The sequence below is a fragment of the Triticum urartu genome, chromosome 7A (assembly GCF_056163025.1).
Source record: "Triticum urartu cultivar PI428250 chromosome 7A, HENAU_Tu73, whole genome shotgun sequence".
NCBI lineage: Eukaryota > Viridiplantae > Streptophyta > Magnoliopsida > Poales > Poaceae > Triticum > Triticum urartu.
Window position 1 is genome coordinate 714977414 of NC_141879.1, and position 20492 is coordinate 714997905.

Consider the following 20492-nt stretch of genomic DNA (forward strand, 5'->3'; position numbering starts at 1 on the left):
TTTATTGTATGCGTTTTATTGTTATGTTATAAAAAATTATGTATCGCATGGACTCGATGCACTCTGGTGCTTTGTCATGTTATCTATCGTTTGAGTAAGGCTCTTTTTCTTTAAAGGTCAAAGGCCATATATATTAAGAGCACAAACCCTTAAAAAACATCCTTACAGAAATCGAAAAACGGTTTTGCTAAAGCTCAGCTAGCTGAGTTTTAATTTGATCTCATTCACAGCCACAACCGTCAGATCATATTGCGTCTAGATTCGTGCTGGGGTTTGGTGATGGTAGGAGCGACGCGGGTACACGGCTGGTTCATTTTTTTCACCTTTTTTAGGGTAAAGACTAGTTTCTTTTTTGCGGGAAAAAGACTAGCTTTATCGATCAAACTCCACACAAGGTGGGATACAAAATGGATCATGAGGGTGGAGCAACCACACATGTTGCCCCTGATCCAAAGAGTACGATGATTTAGCTAGTCTATCAGCATCTATATTTGCTAATCTACCTTCGAAAGTTATATTACAATTAAAAGAGGAAACAAGCTCGCTAATCTCCCTGATGATTGGCCCATACAGTCCATCAGCTCCATTCTGTATGTCATGCACAACTTGCTTCGCATCTGAAGCTATGATAATATCATGCAGGTGGATGTCTTGTGCCAATGCAAGCCCCTCACGAATAGCTAACGCCTCCATTGACGCCACACTTGTTACACCGTGAATAACCAGCGCTGAGCTTCCAAGGAAGTTTCCCTCGGCGTCTCTGCAAACAGTGACACAAGCACCTCCTGCATGGGATCTCGCCATCGCCGCATCTGTGTGGATCTGTGCTACCCCTGGCGGTGGTGCTTTTGGTCTTGCGACCCCTCTGTTTCCTCCCAAGCGGGCTTCTCTGGGTTTGGGTTTTAGTACTTCCAGCTCTTCGATGAACCTGCTGATGAACTGGTGTGTTGCCACTGGGCTTTGATATATTTGCTCATGAATAGCCTGTCGTCGTGCCCACCAAATAGCCCATAGCATCACGGCCAGGTTGACAAAGGCCGCATGCGATATAGACTCTTTCACCTGGTTGTTAGCATTCGGGTTGTGCCCATTTTCTTGGGCTGTCTTTTCGCGGGCCGAAATGTTTTTTCTCCCCCCACATAGTAGATTTAAGAGAGGAAAGGAGTCGCCAAGAGCAACTAATTAACAGGCGCTTCTTCGGGAGCCTCGCAACGATCAGCGTCACTTGGCGCTCCCAACCGCCCATCACGTGTCGCTCTCTGGACGCTCCCTCCGAATTTTTTTCCGCACGCGTTTTTGGCCTTTTAAAAGTTTTTTCCATGTTTCGGTTTTCCACCGGTCTTCCTGAACTTTTAGACCATTTTTTCAAAAAAAGACATTTTTTTGCGAAAAAATGTGTTTTCTTTTTTTCTTTCCGCGAGAGTCACGGTTTTGCTTTCGCGAGAGTGACGACTGTGCCTCTCGAAAACGAAAAAAAACACGTTTTCTGTTTTTTCTTCCCGCGAAGGCACATTTTTGCTTCTGAGAGGTACCGTTGCGCTCTCGCGAGAGTCACGGCCGTGCCTCTCGAAAACGAAAAACACGTGTTGTCTGTTTTTTTTTTCTTTCGCGAGAGGCACGATTTTGCTTCCGCGAGAGGCACAGTTATGCTTTCACAAGAGGCACGGCCGTGTTTCTCGGAAATGAAAAAAGAACGTGTTTTCTATTGTTTTCACGAGAGGCACGGTTTTGCTTCCGCGAGAGCCATGGTTGTGCTTTCGCGAGAGGCACGGCCGTGCCTCCACGGAAACGGAGAAAAACGCGTTTTTTCCTTTCGCGAGAGGCACGGTTTTGCTTCCATGAGAGGCGCGGTTGTGGTTTCGCAAGAGGCACGGACGTGCCTCTTTCGAAAAGGGAAAAAACACATGCTCCCGGTTCGGTTTTTTCGTCCGGTTTTTTCGTGAAAAAGTTCGTTATAACCTATGAACATTCGATCTACTTTTGATGATCTCGACGCGAGGAATCTAACGGTGAAAACGGTTCGAGATTTGGACGCACGGTTAAAGAGATAAAACGTTTTGAATAAACGAATATACGAAAAAAGGAAAAACACCCAGGGGAGGTGGGAGTGATCTTTGCAACGAGTACTCCTTAACTAGTGATTTCGGGAGTCGCCTTGGTCAATCAGCCATCGACCGGTCATGTGAGCAAATTTCTTTTTATTTTTGTGTGTTGTCCTATTTCCTTTTTTATATTTTCATCTTTTTTGCTTTAAACTTATTTTTGCCTTTTTTTGCGGATGAACTTTTTTTGGCTTTTCATTCTTGCTTTTTTGCTTTTCTTTTGTTCTTTCTCATTTTGTGTTTTTGCACTTTTTTATTTTTTTGTATGCGACAAGACGACGACGTGAGTTATAACTAAGGGCACCACTAGGCATCAGACTACTGATGCTTTGCATGTATCAGACTAATCGTAGACCATTGGATGGAAGCATGATGTCCGCCTGATCTGGTAGCTTAGGCCCGCGTGAGATTAGTTTTTTTTTTTTGAGATAGCGTGAGATTAGTTGTAGCCGCTAATTAAGTGCTTCCTAAATGCTCCCGTAACCCACGCCCTCCACGCTCGGGAATCGGGATAGTCTCTCCATCCTCCCTTTATTCCTCCTTCGGACGTTGCTTCCTCGGTGCAAAGTTCTCTCCAGATCAAGGAGATATGGCGCTCCCTCGCACGTTGCTTCCTCGGCGCAAAGTTCTCTCCAGATCAAGGACATGGCGCACCAGGCCCCTGAGGTTGAGTAATCGTAGTTGTGGGTTCTCCAATTCAGTATATCGTCCTGCTTCCACTGATCCAAATTGTTTGTGGACTGTGGCATGGGATTAGTTCAGAAACAAGAGGTGGTGGTGCAGATTGGTCCAATCGGCAGCTTACAAATCCCCTGATTGTCCATAGTGGCGGCGAACTGAAAAATCAAAGATGATTTGCAGTATTTTCCCATGTTTCTGTAGTCCTTCTCATGTGTATTGGGAGCCGTACGATTTCTGCTGTATCTGAGGCATTGTTTTCATTAGCTCATGGTACCTGCGTTTGATGAGAGAAAATATCAAAATTGTGGCAGACAAGTTTGATGGATGCATTGTTTATTGAGTACCGATGCACTAGCATTTTGTTGTAGAAGCAATGTCCGCTGTCACAATACTGACAAGCATACAGGATTATTCCCTCCCATAGATAATGAATGTGCATACATGAATATGGTTCAGTTTGATTTGTGAAGCATTGGTTTTTGCTAGTTGATGCAGAAAGTTGTGATGAATTTAATTTCGATTAAGAATGGAAGCATTTTACAATAGGGTGGGTAGCAAGACTTATCAGATCATGAAGCATCGAGGGGAAGCTCCCTGGATGGAGAGAGTAGCCGAGACGACAATGGGTTTGCACTAGTAGAAAAAGTCCCATTACCCCCGGTTCTGGAACCGGGACTAATACCCAAAATCTTTAGTCCCGGTTCGCTTACGAACCGGGACACAAGGGGCTCCACGTGGCCGCTGCGGGGCGCCCAGGCAGGAGGATCTTTAATCCCGGTTGGTAACACCAACCGGGACCAAAAGGCTTCCATGCGTCAGTAGCTGGCAGGAGCTGGGAGTTTTTTTTTGAAGGAGGGGGAGGGAGGGTGGTTTAGGGGTTTCAGAGGGTTAATTTAGGGGTTGCATATTGTGTTAGCTAGCTAATAGAGAGAAGTGACCTCTCTTTATCTCCGTGCTTGGTCGACGCTAGCTACTATATGTATAGAGAGAACTCGACACGCTAGCTAGTAAGCAAATGAAGGAACCATTAATTACACAACACTAGTAGAAAACAGGGCTTTGGTCCAGGCCGGGTCAGCCCAGGGGCGGACCCAGAAACTATTCTAAGTGGGGGCAAACTATGGGAGTGGGGGCATACTTTGTACAAATTCACATAGTTTTGGCAAAAATTTCTGAAATTTCAAAGAAATATCACTGAAGTTTCATATTTTGAGTGGGGTCCTAGGCCCCCACTCCCATGAACGTGGGTCCGCCCCTGGGTCAGCCCATTAGTTCCGGTTCAGTCCAGAACCGAGACCAATGGGGGCATCGGTCCCGGTTCGTGAGCCCAGGGGGCTGGCCGGGCCACGTGGGCCATTGGTCCCGGTTCATCTGGACCTTTTGGTCCCGGTTGGTGGGATGAACCGAGACCAATGGGCCTCGCTCCTGGCCCACAACCATTGGTCCCGATTCGTGCCTCAAACCGGGACTAAAGATTAGACCTTTAGTCCCGGTTTGAGGCACGAACCGGGACTAATGGGGTTGAGACCTTTAGTCCCGGTTCGTGCCACAAACCGGTACTAAAGGTCCATTTTCAAACTCTACCCCCCCCTGTGGATCGTCTTTTCAGTTTTAGAAAAAATAAAAGAAAATGATGGAAATGTCAAAAAAAATAAAAGAAAATAAGTTTCCCATGTGATATGTGGTCTAGTTGTTGGGAAAATTTGCAAATATGAATTTTGACTTTATTTGCAAAATCTCTCTGAAATTTGTAAAAATGGGCATAACTTTTGCATACTAACTCGGATGAAAAAGTTTTTTTATATGAAAAATCATCTACTCGAAAAGTTACATCCAAACGGGAACCCCGTTAAACATTTTCAAAATCCTCAAAAACCTAATAGAAAAAAAGTTACGGGGTTTTTAAGATCTAGAGTGAAAAAAATCGAAAAAAATTCAAACAGTGGGCAAACAGTGGTCAAACAATGGTCAAACTAATTATTCTAGAATATTAGTGTTACTAAATAATTATTTCTGTTATTTCAATTTTGGTCAAATCTGGTCAAACTGTGGTCAAACAATGGTCAAACTAATTATTCAACAAATATTAGTGTTACTAAATAATTATTGTTTTTAAAACAATAGTTTCAAAATAAAACTATGAAATGTGTCACTTCATGCTCAAGCAAAATTCCTGAAGGTTAATAGGATTGACATCTTAGTATTGTCAGGAAAACAACAAGTGCAGACTTGGAGCGAGGGAGAATAGAACCCGGAAGTTAAGCGTGCTCAGGCTGGGGGAGTGGGAGGATGAGTGACCGTTCGGGAAGTTAAATGATTTGGAATGATGAGAGGTGATTAGAGGATAAATTGAGAAGTGATGAGGGGTGGTGATTACAGACTAGAGGTTAAAATAATTCAGAAATTTGAAAATCAAAAAAAATTTCATAAAATTTTTTCAAAAAAAAATCATAAAATTTCCTTTAGTCCCGGTTGGTGTTACCAACCGGGACTAAAGGTGGAGCTCCACGTGGCCGCGCCCTTTAGTCCCGGTTCTGGATTGAACCGGGACTAAAGGGATATGCATTAGTACCGACCCTTTAGTCCCGGTTCCAGAACCGGGACTAAATGCCCTTATGAACCGGGACTGAAGGCCCTTTTTCTACTAGTGCAAGATCGTCATGAACATATACAGAGAGGAATGACATCTCTTTCTCCGAGAGATTGGTCGAACAACAAGTTTTCGTATATCTATCCGACGCTACTAGCTACATATATACAATATAAGATGTCTTACAATCCCTAACATGTAATGTCAATTCCCACATGGTATTCTCCGGTTTTATTGATGACGTGGTCCAGAAAGAATCCCGCCAATTCCTCTTGAATTGCTCGTATGCGATCATGTGGTAGGAGTTCATCCCGCAACTGCCAGACCTAATTTAAAGAAGGGGGTCAATACATATTTATGAATGAAACTCAACACAAATTATGGTAATAAAATAAAATTGTGAATATTATTGTTTATGTACTTGATATTGTTTTTCAGAGTAGCCCCGCAGAGAGGTCGTGTTGTAGATGAACTCGCAAACGTAGTATCTACAAAAATCATTCCCGCCTTCCTGCCACAAGCACTTTACGAGAAATGGAGTTCAATCAACCTGATAATCAAGCATGATAAATGGTATATTGATGAAACTAGAATCAATGTGAGATGCGCGGAACTAGGTAGTAGTACATACTTTCGGGTGTGTAAATCACAGCTCCCTCGGCAGTCCCGGAACAATTTCGGTGAGCTCTTTCCAAACCCTGCCAGACAAAGAAAATAATCACTTAATATCAGGAAATGACTCAGTATCGGATAAGAATGAGGCGACTTCAACTTAAAGTGAGGTAAGCACTTACTGTGTTAGTATGCACACACAACATATAGTTGGTGACAGTTATTTGCTCCTGAATTCTGGATGTGACCTGATAGTGGTAAATGTGGATATATTGATTCATGTGCATATTTATCTGGGTGGCACTGTTCCATTTGCTTTTCTTATATGGTTTTGCCAAAATGGTTGAATGCAAAAAAGAAACAGATTTGAGATTGTAACAAAGGACATACAATTGATCATGATTATGACAGTTGGGGCTCGCAAACCATTTGTTTGACCGTCAACTGACATGTGGGGCCCACATGGTAGTGTGTCTTCCTCATATCTTAACATATATATTTTTCAAAAATGCAATCAGGTCCCTGTAAACATTTTAAAAATGCAATTTGGTCGATGCAAATATTTCAGAAAAGCAACCGGGGTCCCTGCAAACATATTTTGAAAAGCAATCAGGCCCCTGCCATGGCTGTCCTCCAGATATAGCTCCTCTGGCCGAATTTGTCATTGCTGCAGCCGTGCAACGGGCGGCCGCGGCAGGAGCATCTTGGCGGCCAGCTCCTGCCCGTGCTGTGGGCAGCCGCACCCAGCAGCCACCACCGCGCCGGTGAACCTCTTCTGCTCCGGCATCACGTCTATGGCTGTCATCGGTGCCAGCCGCGTCGGAGAAGGGCAGGGTGAGGGGGAGCTCGAAGGAGCCGCACCTGAGGCCGAGGTCGCCGGCTCTCCATCTACGGGCCACGCGCAAGGTCCAGTAGTGTGGATGGGGGCGGAGGCGGCCGCTGGTGCCTGGGCTCCTTCAGTGGCCATCTAGACCGCCGCGTCCAGGAGCTCGCCGCCTCAGGGACGCCATGGCCGTCGACGGGTGGGAATGCGGGGTCGCCGGTGGGGTGGGCATGTGAGGGAGGGAGAGGGTCGCCGGCGGGGCTAAAGAGAAGAGAGAGTATATGGGAGAACAGGAGAGAAAGAAAGAGAAGAAGAAAAAAGAAGCTGCCGGTCAAACTAAACGGTTTGTTTAGGAGCGGGTTCCAACTATCATAATAGCAATCAATTGCAAAGTACTCCGCGATTTGTTTTTTCCTGAAACACCCGACGTCGAAAGTGATAGTTATCTGTCACAAACAAATTTTCGATAGTTTCTTGAAACCATAACGCGAAAAGTGGTTGTTTTATGCTATTCATCGGGGGTTGTTTTCATGGGCATATATGATCCAAATACGATAGAGTCCCTTGCTTGCAGAAAAGCACAGACCCTAGCTGAATATTTGTTGCTCCAGGGGCTATGCATCACGTTAAGGTGGTGATCGAGGGCCTAAAGAAGGCACCCCAGGAACTTACAATGTCATTAGAAGTTCAAAGCCATTTTGTGGCCTTTGTTGCGTGCAACTTCGTTCATGAGATGCCAAACTACAATTATGAAGCTCATTATCTTGCAAACTATGCTACTTCATTAGGCATAGGGCGCCACCTTTGTGGATGGGCCTTCCGTATGACCCTCTATCTGTACTGATAAGCACTATGCTCTCGCTCATTAAAACTTAGTGGGATTCTTTTGACTTAAAAAACGGTACCAACATACGGATTTACGGTGCCAAATTCCCATGCTACTTGCTTTTCAAGGCGTCAAGGAAGAAAAAAAAGGAAGACTACCGGGGGGCTACTGATAACAACCCATTCACAAAAAAAAAAAATCTTTGTACGTAGAACATGATCGATCAATTTATATCTCGCATGCGTACGAATTACGATCGCTCAAAGGTTCACCATAATATGTAGCAACAGTACAAGAGGTAATTGTAGCAGTACATGACGTCTTGACTTCTTGCGCATCCCCATTATGTGTAACAGTGGGGTGCAACAGTAGATAATTATATGCTTAATGAATAAGAGCATGTGGAAGGCGAAGATGCTTAAAGTGCTACTTTCTTTATCCATCTATATAGGGCCTAATGCGTTTTGCAAGTCTAACTTTGACCACATGTTAGAATAATAATATATGACATGCAAGTTATACAAAGCATACCACCAAATTCGTACGTGAATGAAGCTTCAAATGATATAATCTCCACATTATATATCTCATATATGATTAATCTTATCAATAGTCAATTGTAATCTCGAAAAACGCAGAGGCCCTATACATATGGATGGAGGGAGTAACAATGATAGGCTGTGCTACTAAAATATGACTAGGAGTGCCAATCTAGAGGTGTAGTTGCTAGAACCTTTACATATGGATGGAAGGAGTAACAATGATAGGCTGTGCTACTAAAATATGACTAGGAGTGCCGACCTATGGGTGTAGTTGCTAGAACCTTCACAATCATAATCTTAATAACTCTTATTAGTAAACTAGTCATAACTCAGATGGTCATTCCTTATGGTGGAACCTCCTCACCCGGGTTAAAGTCCTATACTTGGTATGGGTGCTCGCACTCTCCTGAATTTATTTCATGATTTAACACCTTTTTTATTTCAATGATAAGCGTGTGTCCATCAATGGATGTATCTGCTAGAACCTTGACATTAACATAGGCATCATTCCTATTCAAATTAACACATGCACGACCACGTTGAAATTAACACATGATTAACATAAAACTAAACCTTATTCACCTAAACCAGTACCTAATTAACCTAACCTAAAACCAACATATGCATGACTCTACTCACGTATGTCCATATTAGAATTAATAAATGATTAGCCTATAGTTAACATACAGACAAACAAATTAAGCACCTAATTAGCCTAAACCTAAACATAATTAACATAATCTAAAAAATCATTGCACAATTAGTGGAATCTAATTAATTAACCATGGAAAAATTAGCACAATCTAGAAAATCATAGGCACAAAGGCCCGTACTACAATGTATTATGGCTTACCATAGACCGGGGGGGGGGGGGTACACGGGGACTTTATCGTGCGCGGCGGAATCGACCTCCTTGTCCTCTTGGGACGGTGCAGTGGGATGCGTTTGCCACTCCTGCTAGTGGAGGGCGTCAGCTTGGGATAGTCGAGATAGTGTCAGCAACAAGGTCGAGGTCGTGGTCCTCCCTGGACCCAGCGGTAGCCACGGGGCACCCCTATCGGTGGATGGCCTCTGCTTGGAGGAGACGAGACGACATGACAACATTTTCAGGGTAGGGTCCTCCTTGAAACTAGTGAGAGCTGTGGGACAACCCTATATGTGGAGGGCATTTTCTTGGAAGAGAAGATACAACGGCGGCAACAAATTCGGGGTAGGGGTCCTCCTTGGACAGTGCGGGAGCCAACGGCCACGCCTCGAGGGAGAATAGGTTGAGGTCAGTGGATGTGGGAGGGGCGTCGGGGGATCAGTGATGGCCATGATACCACAATGATGTGAGGCTGGGAGGGGGGGGGGTCCAATGGCGGCGAGTGGTAGTGGCACAAGAGGCATAGGCAGGGGTGACAATGCTACTACGAAGTGAGGTTAGGGTTTAAACACAGTTTCCTTGCTGTTAGGTCTTCTACCATGAAATTATCACATGCATTGGATATAGAAACCGCCTGAGATACTATTGCAAGAAACAGCAGGTAACAATATAATTATTTGAGCCAATTTGTTTAGAGAAACTAACTCTCTAGAAATGTTCGAATCGTTGCCCTCTAAACCACCACTAGTGTCTCCCAAAATTAATCCGAAATATGACTATAAAGTTAGGATTTACTGTGTACCGTTTATTCTTTGAATCGGCCATCTCTCGACTCCCGGGCTTATTGTTTCTTGTCTGTCGCCTCTATTGCGTGCATATCATGTATATAAAAAAAATCCAAAAATCATGTACTAAATTTTCCTATGGACCCGCTTAGGACATGTACAATGGTTGATATGACATTTTTATCTTGAATTCAACACGTAATCTAGAGATAGACAATTCAAAAACGGTGTCAAATGGATAATATCCTACTCTAATGTATATTTATCAGATATCTCTAAAATGTGCTGTGAGAAATTGTGCTAAGAAATCATCTCTTAATTATTAAGAGAAGTCAGACCTTTTCTTCCGCTTTCTCTCTTTTACATGCTACTAGTAAGCATGCACGTGCAACGCACGACTGATTAGTATGTTATTTTATATCCTAATTGAGCTTCTTGATGCCAGCGTTTTCAAGCATGGAGCGACATTTATTTTTCCTAGCTGCATCTGATACCATGCAAGATGGACACCAAAAAAATCAAACCAAGAAAAGCAATATAGAAAGAAGTCTTATAAGGATACAAATCCATACTTCACAAGATAGCCAAGGCAGCCGGAGCCGAGGTGTAAGGTGGATGTGCTTCTTCGGCCGCCTTCAATAACCCAGTCGCACTCATTTGCTAGATATGCTTAGCTGCACTGGATGATACAAATACATGAACTAAAGGGGCTAGTCCAATTAATTAGTAGGGACAAACCCAAACAGATATAGCCGGGCTATCCAGACGCTGGGCAGTGATGCTTATTGTAGATCTTTTATATGATAAAAGCACATGTTTCCTCAAAAAAGAAATGAATGAACATAATTCCATTTATCATAATGGTTGTTCAGATTAGCAACCCCAAAGCCTTTACAAATCCTCATAATGCTCAGCTCCACTAAAATAAGTTGATGCATGAAAAACAACATTGCCTAATTCTTTATGGAAACAGCTGACCAACAAAAAAAAGTTTTGAAATAAAAATGTTCACAACTTGATGCTCGTCCCTCTCAGAGCTGACACCAAGAAAGAAAATTAGTTTTTATACACAGCTTGTTAATGCCCCATTAGACGCCAATACTACATCAGGCTTAGAGCTGCTATACCTTTTGTCTTCAACAAGTCAAAAACTTACTGCGTGAGAGAAAAAAATAACTTAGATTTTTCAAAAGTATAGATAATGAATAGGCAAGAGCAGATAGGAAATAATCACCTGGGTGAGTCTGCTCATAGCTTAAGATGGTATGGGCATTAGTTAATGACAATCTAAATATTCGATAGCAGTGAAAGAGGAGGTACAAAATACATTAAGATGCGGTCAATGAGCTGATACCTGCGTTTCAAAAAAGGGTAATATTCTTGGGCTGCTGTACTCTTTATTGATCACAGTAGAGATATACTTTGCTCTCTGCCTAAGCCTGCTAGGGATGATGTATGCAACATATTTCACATAGGGAAGTGGAAAACGGTAGAAAACACCCACGTACATCTTGAACAAAAAGATGTTGCCTATTCCCGCAAATTTTTTTTTGCCAAGATAGAATGTTTTGCATGGCAAATCCAATACGTAAACTGCAAGCAAACAACAAACTGAGTTTGGTAATAATATCAAATTTGTATCCAGCCACCAAATGCACAAAGAAAATCAAACGCTTCTGACAATGTTCATCGTTCAACTGAGTCTCATATTGCGTGGCCGCTCGCCTCGGAAAGAAGATTAGCAGCAAGAAAGGACCGAAGGTGCAAATATGTCACTGCGCGAGAGAGAAAAATATTAGAGAGAGACAGAAAAAATGTATCTAGAGGTTGCATTCGTATTCGACTGGTTTTGGGGTGGATTATTGCTACGCGTGTTCCAGAACATCAATGGTTGCGCCGTCCCTTCTCCATTGGATGCATGCAGCTGATCACCAGCACTAACAGACGATTAACGATGGAGGCCACCCGCCGGCGAGGGGAGGAGCACCTACCCACAAACAGCAGGAACGAAACGGCAGACTCGACAGCCAACGACATCGATACATCGGGGAAGAACCATGACCTAGGATAGGAGACGGCGAGCAAGGGCAAAGAAAGGTAGACATGGAGGCCTGGAGGGCCAGCGAGTCGCGCGGGGAGGAGATGCAGCGGGCAGAGCAGCACAAGGGACGGCGGCGGCGGTGAAACCCTATCGCTCGTGCGCTGAGAGGTGTCATTTTCCTCGAATAGTGACGTGAACAGTAGATTCGTGATTTTTTCACAATGTAACGTGAATAGCGGGCCTGTAATTTTAGCACTCCTCCAGTCAGGTTTATTAGTATTTTTGTGATCCTCAGATGATCCAGAAATGCAAACCGTCCGCGTAATTAATCAGCCCTTAATCACATGCATCCGCCTCGCTCTTTCCTAGTGCGTGCCCCATGCGCTTCATTATATCTTTTCTCCATCCAATCTTTCCTTTTCTTGCGTGGTACATAATCATCCCTTTTAATTCATCATTAATACCTGAGTAGACCGAACCAATCCATGATAATGCTGCTGCATGCAGGCCACAAATCACGCGAATCAATTTATTCCTTTATTTTCTGGTCGCGTGATATATGGCAGGGTTGCGGACGCGGAGGTTTTCAGCCTGGTGGAGTACGGTCAGCCTAGGTAAATTGCTAAGCGTACACCAGATCGCGATTAGATTAATGATAGCTGTTAGATTGAGTCGTCTGGGCTTAATCCTGTGGTGGTTATGTGTCCACGGACGTTTGCTTGGGTGCGCGTAGAAAAGATAATGTTTAATTGTTTATTAGTAATAGAGATAATCTCTCTCCTTAATTTTTTTTGCGGCAGATCTCTCTCCTTAATTGCTTGTACATTCCAAATTCATTAACTAATTTCTTGTAGCCCATAACTGCAATCTATGGTACGTTACCTGCAAAACAAAAGCAATCTCTGGTACGACGTACGTTCATGTACCGTTATACTCTGGTAGGCCTACTCAACTACTCCGATGGTGGTGCATGCAGACCCCTGTTAATGAAAAAACAGTTTTGCTAAAGCACATCTAGATGTGCCATAAGTATTGCACATCTAAATTTTATGTCATTGATCTTACGTTGAGATTCGTGTGGATATTTTCTTTTTCTTTTTTTCTTCCTCTTTATGCTTAATTCACTCATTTAGATGTGCAATAACTAGAGCACATCTAGATGTGCCCTAAACACACCCAATTAAAAAATGTCACCATTTGTAATATCATATCAATATCATTAATTACACGCGTCATGGTAGTCTTGTAGATGTTCATATTTTTCAAAATTAAAGATTAGTCAAACATTACAAATTTTGACTTGGAACAAAACTTGTATTGAGTAAAAAGAAATGGAGGGAGTACTTAGAAAGATCACGCGAGCATTATGCGTCAATAAACCGGGTCGTTCTCTACGCCTAAGTCGACTGATAATTCAGTTTACTGAAAAGGTACGACTTGCACTTAGTTATTGCACATCTAAATGAGTGAATTAAGCATAAAAAGGAAGAAAAAAAGAAAAAGAAAATATCCACACGAATCTCAACGTAAGATCAATGACATAGGACTTAGATGTGCAATACTTATGGCACATCTAGATGTGCTTTAGCAAAACTGTTTTTAATATAAACTTGATCAAGCTTTATGAAGTTTGACCATTACAAATCTTATATTCCTTTGTGTTGCACTCTCACTGCTATATATAGTGTTCCGGCGCAGAGAAAAAGAAATGCACTCATCTCAAGCCATGGCGAAACAAGAACTAGATGTCACGTACTACTACAGTTACCTCTTCATGGCCACCGTGCTGCTACTCCCCATCCTCCTCATCGCCATGTTCAGACCGCCGCGCAAGCACGACGGGCGAGAACCTTCCCCCGGGGCCATGGCGGCTGCCGGTCATCGGCAGCATGCACCACCTCGTTGGCGCGCTCCCGCACCACGCCATGCGTGACCTCGCCCGCCGTTACAATGCTCCTCTCATGCTGCTCCGCCTGGGGGAGCTCGACGTCGTTGTGGCCTCGTCCGCCAGCGCGGCGAAGGAGATCATGAAGACCCACGACACAACATTTGCCACGCGGCCGCGGACGGCCACCCTCCGTGCCATCACGAGAGACGACCTTGGCATCTCCCTTGCACCACACGGCGAGCACTGGCGACGCCTCAAAAAGCTCGGTGTTACCGAGCTACTAAGCGCGCGGCAAGTCCGATCCCTCCGGGGATGCCGCCAGGCCAATGCTGCCGCCCTAGTCTCCTCCATCATCGTCTCGTCGCTATCGTCAGCTCCCTCCTCAGCAATGAGTTCCTGAAGCTCCTGGATGAGGGCGTCAAGCTGGCTGCCGGGTTCAGCCTCGCCGACCTGTTCCCATCGTCGCGCCTCGCACGTGTATTTAGTGGCTCGGCGCGAGATAGGCCAGGTCATAGACCGCATCATCGAGGACCATCGCACGAGGTGGTCGGCCGGTGCCAGCGATGAAGACCTCGTGGACGTGCTGCTGAGGGTCCAGAATGACGGCAGCCTCCACGTGCCTCTTGACGTTGGAAACATCCGTGCCGTGATTACCGTAAGATTGGCCTCCATGCTATAGAATTGCATACATGCAGTTATACTTCAGCACTCTCATCTGTGTGCCTCGCATGCATCTCTTTTAATTATACAGATTGTGCCAGAGTAGTTTTGAACTCAATACCTTTGGTTTTGATAACCTATAGAATTTGCATGCATCGGTATGTTATCCAAAAGCTTAAGCTGATGCGCAAGAGGTGCAATGCCTGTGAATTGGGGCTTGGGGCCAGCCCCAAAAAGCAGTTTAGGGGCTACATGGAGATGTTCTTGTTCTTCGACACATGCATCTTTCCACCAAAAACTCTCAAGTTAAGTTCTCTTCTTGTAGGATATGTTTTCGGGGGGAAGCGAGACCTCGGTGACAACACTCCAGTGGGCGATGGCGGAGCTCATGCGAAGCCCGGCGGTGAGAGTTGCATCGGTGAGGAGGCCCTGCAGGAGCTGCGATATTTGCATCTAGTAATCAAGGAGTCGCTCCGGCTACACCCGGTGTTGCCGCTGCTCCTCCCACGGGAGTGCCAGAAACCTTGCCGTGTCCTTGGCTATGACGTGCCGAAGGGAGCCATGGTGCTTGTCAACGTGTGGGCGATCGGGCGGGATTCTGCGAGCTGGGGCACCGATGACGAGGAGTTCAGGCCGGAGAGGTTTGAGGAGGCCGGTGACGCGTCGGTGGACTTCAGGGGAACGAACTTCGAGCTCGTGCCATTCGGCGCCGGCTGGACGATGTGCCCTGTGGTCACGTTTGGGCTTGCGGTTGTGGAGCTCATGCTAGCGAGCCTGTTGTTCCATTTCGATTGGGGGCTCCCTGGAGGAGGTGCCGGTGGGCTGGACATGGTGGAGGAGCTCGGGATCACGGCGAGGAGGAAGGGCGACCTGCTGCTGCATGCCACCGTTTCGTGTGCCTGCTCCTAATCCATGAATATTCAAACATGGCAATGTCGTATAGCCTTTGTTGTCTTTGTAGCTAAATAAAATGAGTCAGAGAAAAAAGTACTTAATGTTTCATTATGCAATCCAGGGTCTAAGTTGTTTGTTTAGTGTGTGTGTGTGTGTGTGTGTGTGTGTGTGTGTGTGTGTGTGTGTGTGTGTGTGTGTGTGTGTGTGTGTGTGTGTTTCACTGTTGTATTATCAGAGCACCATTGTCAGTATTGTCTATCACAGGAACTCGATGCACGCCGGTGCTTTGTCATGTTATCTATTACTAGCAAAAGAGGTGTATTGTAACGGGAAAGAAAAGTCCTTAAAAAACTGAAAAACAATTTTTGTTGGACACAGTAAGGACTTTTAAATTTTGATTTTTATTCCGATAGAGTCCTCCACGTGCATTGGTGACAGGAAACAACTGATCGAGCAAAGCAGGCATTTCCGAGGCGGCGCCTAGGATTGGAGCGTGTTGGTGACAGGTGCTGACTCCTCGACATGATTATTAGTGAAGACGTGAGGCCACGCTGCGCCCCGCACACATCTCATACACGTCCTTCATCGGTCGACGGCCCAATACTAAATGGTCAGACGTTGCCATACGAATCAAACATTATTGGATTGAATAGTTCTCTTCTTTATAGCAACTTTGCCCAGCCTATTCCTTAAGGGGCTTGTTGATTGTCTACCCACAGACATATATAAATTGGTGAGATTCGGTGTAGGTGGGACTATTGATTAACATGTCAAGTGTAAAACAACCAGGTGGGACATATATAAATTGTTGAGATCCCGGCAAAAATCGCTGTCCACATGTCAGTTGCTTGTGCGTCCTACTTTGCCGAGTACGTCCGAGTCAGGTCTTGGCGAAGACGACGTCTCGACACTCATTGGGCACAACGTGACGCGCTTCGGGCCCTCCGAGTTCGCCGGGTCCCTCTGGATGACTCTTGGCAAAGTGGCCTGCCACGTGGCTGCATCCGTCTTTTGCCGAGTATACCACTTGGGGATTGACAAAAGGTTTGCCGAGCCCCCAATGAACAACTCTCGGCAAAGTGGTTTTTGCCTAAAAGGTTCGGGCCGAATACTCTTAGCCGAGAACTACACTCGGCAAACTCTCTGCCGAGTGGGAAATGACTTTCGCCGAGTTTTCCTGACACTCGGGAAACTCGGAAATTCTAGTAGTGTATGTGTGCAAATATGTAGTTGAAATGTACTATGTAAACTAAAATTAGAAAGTAGGCAACTTTTTTACTCCAGGGGATCGGTTAAAAACGGCACTTCTTTTTTTCAAAAAAGAAAGATACTTCTTTAGAGGAGTAAATGTACTCCTCTAAAGATACTCGGCCATTTACCCCTCTAAATTATAGGGGGTCGTTTAGAGATGCTCTAGGATGGTTTTGGACCAAAGTGTATTCAAATTACCAAAGACTACAAGTTTCGCGACCAGTTCGTTGCTCCCACCGTGCAAGTTCATATCTCTATAATTATATATCCTCCCAAATTCATCAACTAATTTCTTGTAGCTCTTTATGACAATCAATGTACGTTTCGTGTAGTGCCATTATTATGGGTAGGCTTGCTCAACTACTCCAATAATGGAGGCGCGGAATGCTGTTAATGAAAACTTAGGTGAAATGGTACAAGCCGCACCTTTCACGTACTCCCTTTATAAAGAAATATAAAAGCATTTAGAAGGTGAAAAGGTACAAACCGCACCTTTCACGTATTCCCTCTAAAGAAATATAAAAGTGTTTAGACGATCTAAACGCTTTTATATTTCTTTACGGGGAGTACTAATTAAACCGAAGTATCTCAGTTTTAACACGTGGTATGCCAATTAAGTACTATGAAGTTGTCAATGTGCTCAGTTAAGATCTTAGAGTTGTCTGTGAACTTGTCGGTTCTCAATTGTTTGGTGGGTTATGTCCGTAACTATATATCACTGCTCATATATGAATTTTGATTTTGCTAACCACATGTTCCATGCGGTGTTGCACATGTTTCATGTAGAACCATTATTACGGCTAGGCCCTACTCAACTACTCCAATGGTGGTGCGGTCTTATTGACGTATATAATGTTCAACCGAACTACTCTCTCAACTATTCCAATGGTGGTGCGGTCTTTATTGACGTAGTAATTCGTAACTAGGAGTACTGAGCATCTATTCTTTTCTGTGCCCGCGCAGAGAAGAGAAGACGCACTCCCCGGCCATGGGACAACAAGATCAAGATGTCGTGGGCTACTACAATTACCTCTTCATGGCCACCCTCCTGCTACTCCCTTTCTTCCTCATCGCCATCTTCAAACCGCCGCGCAAGCACGAACGCGAGAACCTTCCCCCGGGGCCATGGCGGCTGCCGGTCATCGGCAGCATTCATCACCTCATCGGCGCACTACCACACCACGCCATGCGTGACCTCGCCCGTCGGTACGACGCCCCGCTCATGCTGCTCCGCCTCGGGGAGCTCAACGTCGTCGTGGCCTCGTCCGCCGTCGCGTCGAGGGAGATCATGACGACCCACGACGCGACATTCGCAACACGGCCACGGACCGCCACCCTCCGCGCCATCACGACAGACGACCTCGCCATCTCCCTTGCACCGCACGGCGAGCAGTGGCGCCGCCTCAAAAAGCTATGCGTCACCGAGGTACTCAGCGCGCGGCAAGTCCGGTCCCTCCGGGGATGCCGCGAGGCCAACGCCGCCGCCCTAGTCTCCTCCATCGTCTCGTCGCTGTCCTCTTCATCGGAGCCGGTGAACATCAGCTCCCTCATCACCACCCACGTCACCAACTTGGCCGTGCACGCATTGGTGGGCAAGCAGAACGAGGACCTCCGTGCAGAGTTCCTGAAGTGCCTGGACGAGGGCATCAAGCTGGCCTCGGGGTTCAGCCTCGCCGACCTGTTCCCATCGTCGCGCCTTGCACGTGCCTTCAGTAGCTCAATTCGCCGGATGGAGGCGTTAAACCACGAGATAAGCCAGCTCATCGGCCGGATCATTGAGGAGCATCGCACGAGGAGGTCGGCCGGCGGCGGCGAGGAGGAAGACATCGTGGACGTGCTACTGAGGATCCAGAGTGACGGTAGCCCCCACACGCCTCTCAACGCCAGGACAATTGGTTCCGTGATTATGGTAAGATGGAACTAAAGACTTCTTCGCTTTGGCTCTAGACTCTAGTATACCATGTACTCCCTCCGTCCACGAATAAGTGTACTTCTAGCTTTTGTCTTAAGTCAAAGTTTTGAAATTTTGACCAACTATATACAAAAGAGTAATAACATATATGACATCAAATTGATATCTTATGGAAGCACATTTCAAAATAGATTTAGTGATATTAATTTAGTGTCATAAATGCTAGTACTTTTTTGTATAAAGTTGATCAAAGTTTTAAAACTTTGACCTAGGACAAAAACTAGAAGTACACTTATTCACGAACGGAGGGAGTACTTCACATGCGCCAAAAGTTCACCTAAAGCCTAAGATCTCCAGTCCCCCCTCCTCTTCTTTTGGTGAACTTAAGAGCTCAAGCTGAAGGGGAAAGGAGTGTAATGCATTTATACTCATAGTCCTAAATAGTTGGCTATGCAGCTCAGCCAGAAGCTATGAAAAGTTATAGCGAAGCTATAAGTAATGAAGCTAAGCCGCATTTAGCTTTTTTACTTAAATCAAGAAAAATAAACATAAAATTAGGCAACATATTGATACTAATCAAGCATTTTAATTGACATAGACATGTTCAAGCATAGAAAAACATGGTACTAATCAAGCATTTTAATTCAATAACCATGGTTTGCATCAGTGCATCATATTGATAAAACAAGAAGGAATAGTATGACATAAATTTGGACCGTGCTGCGACATGATTTTGAAAAGCTTAGAAAATATTGGCCCAACCAAAGCTCGGCAGCGCTAAATATACTCAAAATTTAATGCTATAGCGGGAAATAGCGAGTTATCAGCGTCATATTTAATTCAGCCCTAAAAGTGCATAGCTTAACCGGAGAGTTCTCCAAATGTCATAGCATAGCGGGCTATTTAAAGCATTGCTGATACTTGAATTCATGCATCTCAATCCAAAAGAAATTAGTTCAGCCAAAACATCTCAACACTAAAGTTCTACTTTTTGTAGGATATGTTTTCGGGAGGGAGCGAGACCTCGGTGACAACACTCCAATGGGTGATGGCAGAGCTCATGCGGAGTCCAGCGGCTCTTCGGAGGGTGCAGGCAGAGGTGCGCAATGCTTTCGCCGGGCAGAGCTGCATCAAGGAGGAGGCCCTGCAGGAGCTGCGATATTTGCATCTAGTAATCAAGGAGTCGCTCCGGCTACACCCGGTGTTGCCGCTGCTCCTCCCACGGGAGTGTCAGGAACCTTGCCATGTCCTTGGCTATGACGTGCCCAAGGGCACCATAGTGCTCGTCAACGCATGGGCAATCGGGCGGGATTCAGCAAGCTGGGGCGCCGATGCCGAGGAGTTCAGGCCAGAGAGGTTCGAGGAGGCTGGTGATGCGGCGGCGGACTTCAGGGGAACGAACTTCGAGCTCGTGCCATTCGGCGCCGGTAGGAGGATGTGCCCTGGGATCACGTTCGGGATCGCGGTCGTCCAGCTCATGCTCGCGAGCCTGTTATTCCATTTTGATTGGAAGCTCCCTGGAGGAGGCGCCGATGGGCTAGACATGGCGGAGGAGCTCGGGATGACAGCCAGGAGGAAGAGCGACCTGTGGCTGCATGCCACCGTTCATGTGCCTTCTCCCAATCCATGAATATTCAAACATGGCAATGTCATATAGCCCTTTTTGTCTTCAGAGCTAAATAAAATGAGTAAGAGAAATAAGTACTTGATGTTTCATTATGTAATCCGGGGTCTAAGTTGTTTGTTTATTATGTGCGTGCGTGTGTGTGTGCGTGTGTGTGTGTGTGTGCGTGTGCGTGTGCGTGTGTGTGTGTGTGTGCAGAGGCGGAGGACGAATTTTTTTAAGGTGTGGCGAAGTCTTAAGGAAAGAATTTTTTTGATGCAAATTAAAAGAGTCAATACACATTACAAACGGAAACCCCAATACAATGAAAATGTAGGCATATTTCAATAGGAAAATAACCTAAAACAAACCAATAATAAAGATTTCAATGGCGTCTAGAACTGCGACGGTTGTGCA

General features: G+C 45.3%; 1 protein-coding gene and 1 pseudogene across 1 annotated transcript; both read left to right on the forward strand.

The window, feature by feature from the left end:
- The first annotated feature begins 13593 nt into the window (after nucleotides 1-13593).
- LOC125525891 (premnaspirodiene oxygenase-like) lies at nucleotides 13594-15331 on the forward strand (annotated as a pseudogene).
- A 2102-nt stretch (nucleotides 15332-17433) lies between these two features.
- Nucleotides 17434-20188, forward strand: LOC125521957 (desmethyl-deoxy-podophyllotoxin synthase). The gene is made up of 2 exons (XM_048687024.2): nucleotides 17434-18469; nucleotides 19470-20188. Exons 1-2 carry the CDS (start codon nucleotides 17549-17551, stop codon nucleotides 20100-20102), a joined length of 1554 nt encoding a protein of 517 aa, XP_048542981.1. The 5' UTR covers nucleotides 17434-17548; the 3' UTR covers nucleotides 20103-20188.
- Nucleotides 20189-20492: the final 304 nt, after the last annotated feature.